The following is a 13,719-nucleotide window of genomic DNA, read 5'->3' as shown; positions in this document are numbered from 1 at the left end:
GCTGCATGATCTACTTGTGCTGCTCAAAACTATTTAGCAGAACAAGGCTAGATGTGGGAGATAAAGTCCCTGTAGGCAAAAATAATGTGTTCTCTTTTCCTGCTTGTTTTTACATGTATACACAAATGTATTTGTGTGTCAAACAAGAGAAGATGCAAGCAGGTACACGCTTACACAGTTACAGAAGGCAGTTCTAACACCGTAATCACAGTCTTAGAAGAACAGAGATATTCCAGTACGATTTAGCTTCTGTGATAATGTATCGTGCCCATTTTTCAATGGAGCAGTCCCCAAACTTTACAGTAATAACAGAGATTCATTTTATATTAGGCAACAAAAGGAACCAAGTCACGTCCTCCCATATGGGAAGACGTGACATATTTATGTGGATGTTAGCAAGAAGTTTTTTCCCCAAAATTTCAGTATTAACCATTGTATTTGTTCACTTGGCTGCTCTTTTGCCCAAGCAGCTGATAACAGTGAAAAATTATACTTAAAATTTCTTCTACAAAATGTTTTCTCTAATGTACTGATAAATTCTACTCTTTGAATGGAGAAATTTGCTGCAATATACTTACAGGTGTCACCATTATTCTCTACAAAACATATGACATCATGCCACACTTAAAAGATTTTGCAGTGAACCTTCGAAAAATCTCTTTGGTGGTTGTTAGCAGGAAGAGGAGTAAACACTTAGAGCTTAAGATCCTGGCGATGTAGCTCTTGCTTTTGCACATAATGTCAGGAGGATTCTGTACAGCATCACAGAAGAGGCAGAACTGAAAGCCCAACCTCACTCTTAGTTTTCTGAACCCATAAAGTGATACCATTAGATACACGTGGATGAACTTTTATCAGCCTGGAAATACTCAATCCAAAGACAAGGATGTTTTTGTGAATGTGTTTTTGAAAAATCCATCATGGAGGAAATAAGCAAAGCCAAAGGTAGGTGCTGGCATAGATGAGTTCTGAATTAAACCAAACTTACAAAATACTGCTGGGTAGGAGGGAGAGAGCTTAAAACTGCCACACAGTGGCACTTGTGGTGAGGGAGCATGTTGATTTCCTTCTCTGTTTTGGAAGTTTCCATTCATCAAGCTTATCTCTGCAACTGCTCCATGTAACAGCAGTAGTGTACTGCGTTGTGTTCAGGGAGTCCCAGTAGAAGGAAACACTTGTGAGAAGAGCTTTGCAGCACCCTCCAAATCTCTCTCCAGAAAAGAGGGTGATGGTGGCACTTCTCTATGTGACTTACTGCTCCCTGCAGACCTCACCAACGATGCAGACAAGCCCCATGGACCATGGCATTTATGACACTGACTCTACAGCTAGAGCTAAAGCATTAATTAATTATGGATGAAGGGACTTATTTCGTTTGGCTTTTGTTTTACAAACCATAGCTTGCTATATCCCAAAAGGTGTCATGCTTTTCTTACTGTACCCCCAAAGGAAGTTCTGCGTTGCTAATGAAGGGAGGACGATTGGTTTTGAACAAGTTGTATCTGTATTGACAGCCCTATGCGTATTTACAAGTCTAGGGTACAGCAGTAATGTTTTGATAGATTTCTGCCAACTCTACAATGTTTTCTGACACTTTTTTTTTTCAGATACTGAACTTTTGCATAGCTCATATCATACCATTACCTTAACAAAGAGAGGAAGTCTGTTTTCTTTGAAGGCAAAAAAGCTGAATATATGATGTTGGCCACTCTTTGTCAGGGGCACCAAATTGCCAAAGCAGTCAACGTAGATGGGTTTTCCTTCTAATACCTGTGAGAAGTGAAACAGAAGCAAAGCAGCAGTTAGATCACCTTTTTACCAATGCAGAAAATTTCAAAATAAAATTAGCAATGTGTTTAATTGACTTGCAACGGTCTGTTGCAGCAGGCAAAGCTGACATATACCAGTACATTCTCTCCATTTCAGCTGGGTTTGTAAAGGTCTAAAGCTTTTCAGAGTCAAGCCTCAGGTAAATGCCTCTCTGAAATGCCTACGTAATGACACTGCCTCACCTTCAGATGGTTCATGTTACGGCCCCTCCACACATTTATATCTCATCCTGCCAGTTTTGGAGACATTCCCTTCAAACCACCAATACATTAAAGTTGCATCCTTATTTTCCAGAAATTCAGCCTTGTTGTTCAATTTTATAAGCCCGTTTTTTATCTAGCTCCTCTGCACGGGAAATGCCTGTCAGAGCTTCAGTACCAGCCAGGACAGAGATAACATTGAGCAGAAGAATATGCCATGCAAGTAGTTAAAACACTTGCCCGAAAAACTGCATTTACCAGGCAGTTTGCTGGATTCCACATAGAAAAGCTCCTGCCTGTTTCAGCAGCAGCTTTATTTTCATTTGGCTGTAAAGCAGAATATTCATCAAACCCGCTCATGTCCCTTTCTGGCATGCAAAGATGCTGATGAAATAGGACTATGGTTGGCTGCTGCTTTTGGTTAGTGATACTCATTTAGGAAGTTACTGGAAGTTGAGATTTACCCATCCTTTTTGGCTTTGTCTATCTCCCCTTTTCTCGCAACGCCGACTTGGTATCAGGCTTCATTCAGCAAAGAAAAACAGCCTCAAAACTCATCTTTACTCAGACATTAGTCTAAGAGGAAGCAAGTAACTAGAAAATTGAAGGCGTCTCCTAGGGGTTTGCCACAGAGCTAATTAAAATTCAGTATTCACTGTGGATCACCACAGAAATGACCACAAGTTACCTGTAATAAATGAGGGCCAGCCTGCATCCATAGAACTTGGCTTTAGCCTAACTGAAGAAAAAGTCCAATGACGACACCTCTCTGCTACCTCGCAGCTCGCTGTTGAGCAACTTTAGTCTTGTGCACCTGGAACCACAACCAAGCCTTGCCAAGTTCTTACAAACTATTGCATTTTGTTTAAGAAAAGCCATTGCGGTGTCTCTGGTTTGCACAACCCACCGTCTCACAGAGATTACATATGCTTAGTTGGCAGTGGCTGCTGTAGTCCTGAATTAAAGAAATGCTGACCCTGACACCAGAGAAAAGGAGGACAAAGAACCTAAAACTGCTGGACTAAATGGTAACCCCCATGTTTATTTTATTACCTAATTCCCTAGTGAAAAGAATCATTCCAGTTTCCACTTACCACTGTTTAACAGGCCCACCATACCAGGCACCTTGGGAAACCAAGTCCTTCCAATTCAGTTTTGTCCTACATGTTTTCTTGATCCCCTAACAGAAAGCCAACCAGCCTACTTCTGTATTTACTCTCTCCTCCAATCCCACTTTAGGTTCCTGCTACCTGTATTTTAATTGCTGAGGATTGCCCCTGTGGGATGTCCCATTTGAATGCTGATAACGCTATGGAGAAAGCCAAAACCAGGATAACCCAAGTCAGGGAATTTCTTTCTAACTTCTAATTACCAGCTGATTGGATTTCCTTGTGGGTGAAGCATACCATTACCTTCCCCCTTGGTAGGGTGACCTGTGAAGACCCAAATGCAGCCAGCTGAATACTAACCTTCCACCAGCCCCAGGGACTAAGAGATTGGCAACTGCCAGTTGGCAATAGGATTTTATCATTCATCTCTGGCAGGTGCTTTTCCCTTACACCTGAGAGAAGTCAAACTCTCCATCTTATCATGATACATGATACTGCATCGTGACAGCATTCATCAGCACAGTTATTTTTCAGCACTTACGGCAGAGAGAACGCAGAAAATTTGAGCTTAAAAACAAACATCAGAAAATGGAAAAAGCTGTTTCATGTTTCTGTACGGTACCTCTACATCCCTGCTTCTGGCAACTTCAGCAAAATTTTCTTGCTGTTCTAAAGTTTTATCCACCTTGTCATCTGTCATGCAAAAACATCGTAACCGTGCTTCAATGGGATCGTGAGATTTGGCAAACACCACAAATTTGGCCATGTAGGGGACACAGATAATCTCTCTGTACACTTGGGAAGCAAAAGTAACAGATTCTTGTGTCTGTCGACAGTCTATCAACCAAAATCTGTAAAAGAAAACAAAGAGTTGTGTCAGCAGTACACAAAGTTTTAAGCAAGGCAATGGTATGTTTTCCCATCTTGGCAGCATTAACTGGTAAACCACATCAATTTGACAAGCCAGAATAACACCAAAAAAAACCATTTACCATTTGGGAAGAACAGCCTAAGAATGCTCATGGGTCCCCCTCTGCATTTAGGAGCATGAAGGAAAATCATCAGGGGCAGCGTTTGAACCAGAACTTTCTCTCCTAAACACCAGATGCAAACCCTTCATGGAGTCTCCGGCTGCACAAATTCCAGGCCTTCTGAGAAGATCTCGCTCACCTGGAAGTTTATTTGCTTCCAGGTATCTAAAATGCTTTAAAAGGCCTTAAAAAGTTCACTCCTCCTGTGGCAGACAGCCTCACACGCTTCCTCTGAAGATTTAAATATATGAACCTTCTCACACTTTTCTCTTTTGAAACATATATTACATTTATACGTATTTTCATAACATTTAAAACCTTACTGCTGGTTTACTAAAACCAAGAAATTCTGGAAATTTCCCCAAGTTTCCAATGAAATTTTTTTCTTCTATTCAACAGTTTTTTCATCTGAATTCATTTCTCATACTGAGAATATGTGGTCAAATGGTTCCTGCCTTCTATCCAAGAAATAAATCTCTTGTAAACTAAGCTCACTGCTGTCTGTTTTCCATCACTTTCAACAATTCCTGATGACATCTGAAATGGTGATTGATCTTGTCACTATTCTTCCAGAGCTGCCCAACAGGTCTCTGAATTTGTTCGTGTTTATCACGTGGTATTATCTTAGTTCTGGGCAGAATATAAGCAGAGAAGGATGTACTGGAAGGGTACAGCTCAGATTTCCCTGTAACTGTGACCCTGTGACACCTGCACACATTCTTATTATTGTCTTATTATTGTTATTTCTCTCTCTGCTGTCCCAGTAAACTGTCCTTATCCCAAAGCATGAGCTTTGCCTTGGGTTTTTTCCTCTTCCTCTCCCCTTTCACCCCCCACTGAGTGCTGTGTGGTGCTCAGCTCCTGGCCGAACCATGACAGTTCTCCACATCCGATCCCTACTACCCCTGCCTCACAGAGGCTGCAATCATTTGCTTTTCATTGTGGTTTCTAACACGCTGTTTAACTGACACCATCTTTCTAATGTATAGGCTGAAAAGTCAAACACAAACACATTGAAATCAACAGGCAAATACTGTTGGACTAAGTTACTTCCCCTGCACGGTGTGAAGCCAGAAGCTGCCACTGCTATCTCACTCAGGTTCCACCATGCCAGAGGAATCCTTTAAGTTTGCAAGGTAAGGTCATGCACTGTCTGATTTCACCCAGATGGTTATTACAAATCAATGTCTGTCTCTTAGGAAGCACTGGGAGAAACCACCCCAAAACTGGCCAAATGTACATGGTTACTTAAGACACATTGCAACTCAACTCTAGAACTTCAGCTTCCACAACAGGTGTCAAAAACAACCCTCCTCTTCACTACAAACTACAGGTTCATTTATTTGGAGCAGGAAAACACTACCCAGAAATAAAAGTTTACAGAACTTCCACGTATCTCTGTCAAGACAAGCAAATCGTTGTTCTGCAAAGATAACAGCTCTCACTTAAAATGATTTTACTTCTACTCCCAAAACATAGCAGCAGAAGTGCGCTGAGCATTTTCAAAGCAGTAACACCTATTGCCTTCTTTCCCAGATTATAATTTCATTTTGTTTCATTGTGGAGCTGATGACATTTCTTTTAAACAAAATCCACTGCGCCTGTGGAAAGCTGGAGTTTGACATCTGTAGGATGGTGACAGAAGCCATGAGAGGCCAAAGACCCCTCAAAACCTGATATAATCTACAGGAGGGCTTACTACTTACTGTAGATTACATGGTATTATAACCCACAAAGCATGTCTTTCATGTGTGGTTTCTCTGGTCTTACCCATCTGCAGTTGAATAACAGCGAATTCCATGCTGTCCTTATCTTTAGAACATTTAACAAACACACTGGTTAAAAAAACAGGCAGATGACATTTGAAAGAGAGAAAGCATGTTTGGTAGCTAAAGGCTCGGCATGCTGATGCTTTCCTTTTGGTGCGTAGGAGAATCATGCTATGCTGGGCTCAAACTGGAGAGGCTACATCCTCAGAGAAATCACCGTATGCTCAAAGGATTTGCTGTACACCACAGGGAATAAAACCCCCAAACAGATCCTAAACCTTTAAAAAAAATCACTGCTCAGGACATGCAAAACAGCTATTCCTCAAAGCCTACAGTTTAATTCACATGGATTTTAGACAAATGTATCGCTTTCCCAGGATCATTCTGGACAGAGTTAGTCTTATGAATAGGGAAATGGTTCTCCATCATTAATGATTTAATCGGACATAGAACAGTTACTGCAAATAGAAGACAGTCAGGAATCACCTGGGTCTCAGCAGGGCACAAGGGCAGATGCACTTATAGACCAGGACACAAGTGAAGAAATTCAAGTTAACTTGTCCTTCAGCAAAGAAGGTAGATCAGTTCTCTGACTGTCAATACATGAAAAATACCGTTTTCTAACTCTGACAGCATTTAAAGTCATGTTTGGGTTGAAGTAGTCTGTTGAACATTCATTTGGATGAAAAAGAAAAGGCTGAACCCATTAAAATATCTGGATGGGACCCCACCTACATCAGAGAATGTTAGCAATCAACTTCAGTCATCAGGATTAGGAAACACCCACAACCAATACTGACTGCGGTTCCATTTCAGACACCCTCAGTCTTGCTGGGACTCCAGAGTTTCATGGACTTTGACCTCTCAAACTCTACATCTAGTCTCCACATCTTGTACGTCAAATTATCTGTAACATATCCTTGTAAACGAATCACTGCAGGTGGCAGATGAGCGCTAAAACACACTGTGACATCTCTTCTGGCCACTGCTGTTAAAGAGCAGTGTTTAGCTGAACTGAAAAGAAATGTAAATAAGCAAAGGATCCAAATTAATGGGGAAAAAGCCCCTATTAATTTAATGGGGAAAGTTCCATTTCTGAACTGAGGAGATCTAGAGAAACTTTATTTTGCCTAATGTTAAAGTTATTCTGGAGCTTGGATTGCAAGAGCTGAACTCCTTTTAACGTTGAATAAATTATTTCATTAACTAGCAAACCTAATCTGATAGTAGTAACTGCTATGGATACTGATCACGTGCACTGAAAGGAATTCACTGATTTTCATGGACAAGTTAGCCATGATTTTTGTAACTGTTTGTGATGCTACACACCCCAAATTCAATACTTTCCAGGTTGTGGATTTCATCTCTTACAGAGAAGGAAATTTTTTATCACCTCTCTGTTATAAATCACGGCCAGTACACAAACTAAGATACATACACACATTTTTTATCTTTTTTTTTTTATATGAATTTGTGTTTTCAGAAAGACAGCAGTTGCATCTCACCACGAGAACAGATGGTTGGAAGAGAATCTTCCAGATCACAGTTTGGTACACCTACGGGCCTTTCTGCCTCATTTCTCATTTGCTGGATACTCTGGAAGTAACCTCTTCTATAAGATGAACACTAAGCTACCCAAATAAAGGATTTCTGTTCCCATGGAAATCTGCATATTGCTGCATCTGGGAGAGAAGAGGCATTCGAAATGAAACCAGATTCTTTCTAACCACCCAAAAATTGAACTGTCCCTCAGATGGCAGATATCCCTTCTACTATATAAACTGGAACAGTTTGAAGGAAGTATCTGTGGAAAGACGACATGTGCTGGCAGGTGAATGCTGTAACACGTATGTGTTGATGTACAGGTACCTGGCAGAGACGTTTGTTGTGAAGGAAACGCATTCGTTCACGAAGGTCAGCGGTGTTGTTCCAGTGATGTCTTCCCACTGGGCAGGGGTGGTTCCTCCTGAAATGATATTTAAAAAAAAAGTAAACCAAGAAAGCCTGCAACTTTCTTGCTTCTAAGAAACATTTTACATTCCTCTGACTTATCCAATCCTACAAAACCAGTACCAACGGCAGACATGCCTTCTCCTTAGCTCCGTGATGCTCCATTAATGCTAGGAGGATTGTAGGGCATTCCCCTGAGAAAAGAAAGTGCCTCAATGGTTTTCAAATTATAAATCCCATAGAACAGCTCCAGGAATGTTAAAGGAGGCTAGAGAATTTTGGGGGGCAGATGTAATTTGTCAGGAATAACTTTTGTTCGGTATATACTATTCACATCTGTGGGGCAAAATGGGCCCACATACAGTGCAGTGAAACCTGCAGCATTACACCTGGGAAACAATAATAATGTTACTAATAGCAACAACTACAATTTGTGATTTCTATAATCTACTACTTTTCCAAAAAAATTCAAGGGCTTGGGCCCAGTGCGTACATAACTAAGACATTTATCTTGCATGTCAGTATGGAAATACAGAACCATTAGGGTTGGAAAGGACCCCCAGAGCCCATGGGGTCCAACCCCCTGCCAGAGCAGGGTCCCTAGGACAGGGCACACAGGGCAGCATCCAGATGGGGCTGGAATCTCTCCAGAGAAGGAGACTCCACACCCCCTGGGCAGCCTGTCCCAGGGCTCCCTCACCCTCACTGGGAAGAGGTTCTTCCCCACATTGGTGGGGAACTCCCTGTGCTCCAACTTGAGCCCATCACCCCTTGTCCTGTCCCCACAGACACTGAGAAGAGGCTGCCCATGGCCCCTGTGTTCCACCCTTTGGCTATTGATCCCCATTGATCAGATCCCCTCTCAGGCTGCTTTTCTCCAGGCTGAACAACCCCAGGTCACTCAGTCTTTCCTCACAGGGGAGATGCTCCAGGCCCTTCATCATGACAAGATCTTGCAGTTGTGACGTACACCCCAGTATCATGCTGTACTACAGACAGCCTTCCGGATTCATATCAGCCTGCTCAGTGTTTCATTCGTCTTTGTCACAGATGCTGCCAGCTTCCAAGTTGGCCCATGCAGCTGAAAATGTGGGTACAATCTGTCTACCCTGCAGCTGTATTTTCAAGTTCTTCAATATATGTCCTCACTTCACCTTGGTCTCCAGTTACCTTAAAAATCACACTGAGCTCACAGGAGACACAAGTATTCATTTCTGATGGCAGCTGTGAGTGGTTGTAACATGCACATGAAGCTCTAAAGAAAAAACTGTGCAGAATCAGGGCTAAGCCAGGATGTGGGTCTGTGCCTTCTCTCATACACAACTGATCTGTGAGATTCCTGTTTCACCACACAGCACAGTCTTTATGCAAACCTTAAACCAAGTTGTATCCATCGAGGAATACTAATTTTCAGGAAATATCTCCTTTCTCCTTTTGGTGAAGAATTCTTGGAACCAATTTCTCTTTTAAAGTTTTCTAGAGGATCTTTGGAGATTTATTGTCCCTCCGAGAAACTTCCTCAAAGCCCTCTTTATAGAGGAGACCATTCTTCTTTATTTAAATAAATGTCATTTTGATCACTTGGAAATGCAACTCCTTCTTTCGTGACCAGACGTTGTCTCTGCTATTTCAGCAGCTACCTAGCACCTTTTTATCATGACATGGTAAAAGCACTTGCTCTCCAGAATGCCCCATTGACACGTCTGGGTGTGTAACACATCATACACTGAGCTGGTATTTGAAATCAGTTCAAAAACGAGAACAGATGCAAACTTCTAAACTAAATAAACACGCGCTGCTCCCTTCTGCCTCTGCACTGAGCTTGAACGAGACGCTCATCGTGCTGGAGTTTAACTCCAATGTGTTCCTCTAAAGTGTACTGCAGCACTACATCGGTACTACACTCAGCCTGCCAGGCAGAGGTGTGCTGGTTCCCAAGAAACAAACTGTAAGGGAAATGCAAAAAAAGCACCCCCACCACCCAAACCCAAAAAAGGATGATATTTGTATCACATATCTCTTGTTAGTCCAAACAACCAATGTTATTTCTGCTATAAGGTAATTGTTTGGGAAGTAGTTTATTTTCACAGCCTCTCAATCCAGTCAGGTTTTCACCCAGCTTTCCATGTGAATAATCAGTTTAACATATCAGCCCACAGCTACTGACAATTTCAAGATGCACCAAAAAATCTCTCCTATTGGCATCCTACCTGTTATGCTGCATAGTAACCTTAAAGTGGGTGTGTCGCCTCCATAACCATTCATGATCCCATCGCTGGAAGCCTTGGGAACAGGAATCGTCATTGTGATGGGTTTATGGAATTTCCTTCTCCGAGGCTCCAGTGTGACTATAGGACTGAAGGTGGCCTTGTTGCCTAAAATCTTCTTTATAAGTTCAGTATGCATAGGTTGAGCCTTTCCAAAGCAAAGGACAAGAACAGAATAGGTACTCAAAAACAGTGTAAGGAGTAGGCAAAGAACCAGATCTGTATATTGCCACAAACCCCATGAAAATCTGCAGACAGAAGACCTGACTACCAGTGGGAAGGGGAGACCTCGCTTTTTCAACTTCCCCATGCCTTCCTCCTCCTTTTGTCTCCCCTCATGGTGCTTGTCAGACCCTTTACAGCATTAATTCATGCAAACAGTAGCAAATGCTTCCCTTCTCACCTTTTTTTTTTTAATCCTCTTCCCTCAGAACAAGCTCTGAGCTATTTTAGTAAGCAATCCACAGGATATTTCAACAAGCACAATCTCCTGGCCAAGGTAAGTACTGGACTCATGCAGCAGGAGGAAAGGAGGGCGGAGAAAGACTCCCTCTCTTCCAGTAGCTGGTTTACTTCACACTGAGAATCTGTGCGTTTGACCTAGTTCTTACAGCACTTTGCACTTCTCTGATGCCTTGCTGAAGAAGCTTTTAAGAAATGGTTCCATAACCTACACTAATATCATTATCATCACCAAAATTAGGCAGAGGTGGAAGTGGGGGAGGGAAAATGAAAACGTAAGCCTTGTGATTGTTTTGTTGTACCTGGAGGCCAACTCGAATTCGTTTGGTCAGAGCCCCTTCTGGGAAGACTGCCTGAACCTGTGGTACAACGGTGCTGCTCAGCACACCTCCCTCCGGTCCAATGAGGTTGCTGTCCTGTTTGATGCGGGATACCACGGCAAAGTACTGGGGGAAATCTCGGGTGATGATGCGGCAGATGCGCTTCTTCTCAAGCTCCTCAGGTGTGTCAAGCACTGAGGCCCAAAGAGAAGATGGTCAGGGGACAGGAGTTTCAGAGAAACAACACAGCAACCTGCAAGATGCTTTTCACAGCTTAAGAGCAGCTCAGGAATGCATTTTGTCTAGAAACCAAATGGGAAATGAAACATACTCTGGTATTTTAAGCTCAGCTAAACCAAAGACATCAAGAAGGGGATGGACAGACAGACTGAACAACTGACTGAAGGGAGCTTAAGACAGGAAACTCAGAACATGCTGACAACATCCCCCAAATCGGCCGGCAACAAGCAAAGGGCTTGGTCCGAGCCCCTTGCTACGTCACATGTTTACACTGTGGCCTAGAGTAGCATGAAGGAAACTAAAACATATCAGGGTTCAGCTGAGAGTGAGTTGGCTCCTTCTGTATTGTGTTTGGTTTGGGTTTCTGTTGTGTTGGGGTTTTTTTTAAAGCCATCAGAATTAATGACAAATTCTGCAGATCTGAGACAGCCCAAGGCCATTCTGTTCTCTCAGAAAGCAGGAGTACCCATGACTGACATTTCCTCCCACACGCATAGCTGCTTGGAAAGGATGAGTATGCTAATTGCCTTGTTTTGGAAAGAGGTTTGCTATGGAAGCTTTTTGTTTAACACCACGAAAGGCAGCAGCAGAATGCACAAGTCTAGCATCTCATCTTCGTGATGGTGGATTTCTTCTGTCCCACCGCTTCCGCAGACCATGCAAGGGAAGGAAGCCTAAGCACACAGTGCTACTGCTGGCTCCTGTACTGAGGAATATGACTATGCTCCAGTGGGACTGAAATGTGGCACCTGGAGAAGGCGGTGTCGGAAGTTCTGGGGCTGACCAAACATGAAATGCCAAACAAAATCAATGGTAAGAAGCTATCACCCCCAGTTGCAGAAGTAACGCAGGAGCAGGATCCAGAGAAAGTCACACTAGATACCTTCATCCATCCCGTTCAAGATCTCATTCAGTTCATCCTCGGTGTATTCACAGAAGTGCTCCTTCCAGCTGTCCCCGTTCTCACTGCGCAGGATCACCAGCTCTCTCTCCTTCCCACGCAGAGCAGCAAAATGGGGAATCTCCACAATCACAGGCCTGGCACAGCAACACAGCGCATTAAATGCACACAGGAGAGAGGAAGAAACAGGATTAACAGCAACTCTATTCAGTCTGCTACAAAGTGACCTGGAATTCTACCTATTTCGCTGGAATACTTTGGCACAATCCTAAACTAGTAGGTCACTAACACAGATTAGATTTTTACAGGGACACAGTAAATGCTGAAGGAGAGATTAGGAAGTACATTCACCTCTTTCCACAGTGTGAATGATCTCTGCTAAGATAATACTGCTTAGCTAGAAATTTGGTAGTCGTTTTGCAGGTTCATAAAAAACTCGTGCTCATTTTAGCTGTCACTACTGTCTGGGTTAACCTGTGCAACTTCATTTCAAAGAGAATCTACTGTAATGTGTATGAGGAGTAGGACAAATCCTGATCTCACTTATACTAGTGAAAATCGGTGTAATTTCATTGCAATCAGTAGGCAATTGTGTCCTGTGCCAATTTCACTTCACACTATTTCTCTATATTCCAATGAAATTCTCACCGATTTATACTCTGGGAGAGATACAGGAGGTCTGAGGAGATCGTCTGGGTTTCTATTTGAGTATAGGAGATCAGAATTTGCCTTGTTGACTTACAAGCACATGTCCATAGATGTATCAGTGTATGTGTCCATACAGCTACACATAGACACACACGTATACTGCACATATGTGTACATATAATATATTTATGTATACATATACATACATACTCTTAGAAATAAGAGAGAAAATACAAATGTATTTGTATATACACTTCTCTAATTAGAGGACTCACACAGGTTACCACGTATGCAGTAAAAGTCACATGTTCTATCATACTGGTGATATCCAACAGGTAACTTATCAATTACTCAGTCCTTGATACAAAACACATCTTAAAATTTACAGTAGATTCTTTTTTTTTTCTTTTTTTGGTCCCAATCCAGGTTGCTTTGCTACAGACATCAAGCACAGAACTAGGAAGATTTCATGCCAAAACAAAAATGAAGGCCACAGTACTTTAAGAAAAGGATACAAACATACGACCAAAATAAAACCACATATCACAGAGGTTGAAAAATGGTCCACTAAGGGTTAGGTATACAAAATTTCAAATGATAGAAAGGGACAATATCATGGGCATAATGACATAAAAAAATCATATTGCAGAAAGAGGAGAAGAACGGGGAGGTCAGCATCCATCAATTTGTTTCAAGTCTCTCCTACCCAAGGAATTTGGTCCCAGGAGGCCCCAGCTGAAGGATTCGGCTGACCAAGCTTTCTCCCTCATTAAGTGGGGGAGGAGCCGTAGGCAGATGAAGTTTACTGAGCACATCCAAAGCAGCAGTGAAAGAAAGAACATAAATAAACTTTATGTATTTTTTGTGCCAGAAGGCCAGTGCCACTGTCTGGTCCACAGAGTGGAATTAGGCTGTACACTGAACAAGGTTCCGTCCTAGCCATCACAATTTGGCGATCAAAATCAGCAAAATTAATTTCGTTAATTTAGGGT

At 42.2% G+C, this 13,719-nt stretch overlaps 1 protein-coding gene across 1 annotated transcript in view; it reads right to left on the bottom strand.

The window, feature by feature from the left end:
• ANK2 (ankyrin 2) overlaps nucleotides 1-13,719 on the bottom strand; it is a gene marked incomplete at its 5' end in the record, with an annotated part of 222,690 nt that overhangs the window by 30,212 nt on the left and 178,759 nt on the right. Inside the window, 7 exons of the mRNA XM_084263021.1 lie at nucleotides 1,645-1,770; nucleotides 3,762-3,990; nucleotides 7,809-7,905; nucleotides 10,100-10,304; nucleotides 10,921-11,132; nucleotides 12,062-12,216; nucleotides 13,434-13,532. Of these exons, the coding sequence (XP_084119147.1) occupies nucleotides 1,645-1,770; nucleotides 3,762-3,990; nucleotides 7,809-7,905; nucleotides 10,100-10,304; nucleotides 10,921-11,132; nucleotides 12,062-12,216; nucleotides 13,434-13,532 (1,123 nt within the window). The remainder of the gene's footprint in view (nucleotides 1-1,644; nucleotides 1,771-3,761; nucleotides 3,991-7,808; nucleotides 7,906-10,099; nucleotides 10,305-10,920; nucleotides 11,133-12,061; nucleotides 12,217-13,433; nucleotides 13,533-13,719) is intronic.

This window comes from Gallinula chloropus (assembly GCF_964237585.1).
Source record: "Gallinula chloropus genome assembly, chromosome: 4".
Taxonomy (NCBI): domain Eukaryota; kingdom Metazoa; phylum Chordata; class Aves; order Gruiformes; family Rallidae; genus Gallinula; species Gallinula chloropus.
The sequence above is the reverse complement of the archived record's forward strand: the minus strand, read 5'-3'. Positions and strand labels throughout refer to the sequence as shown.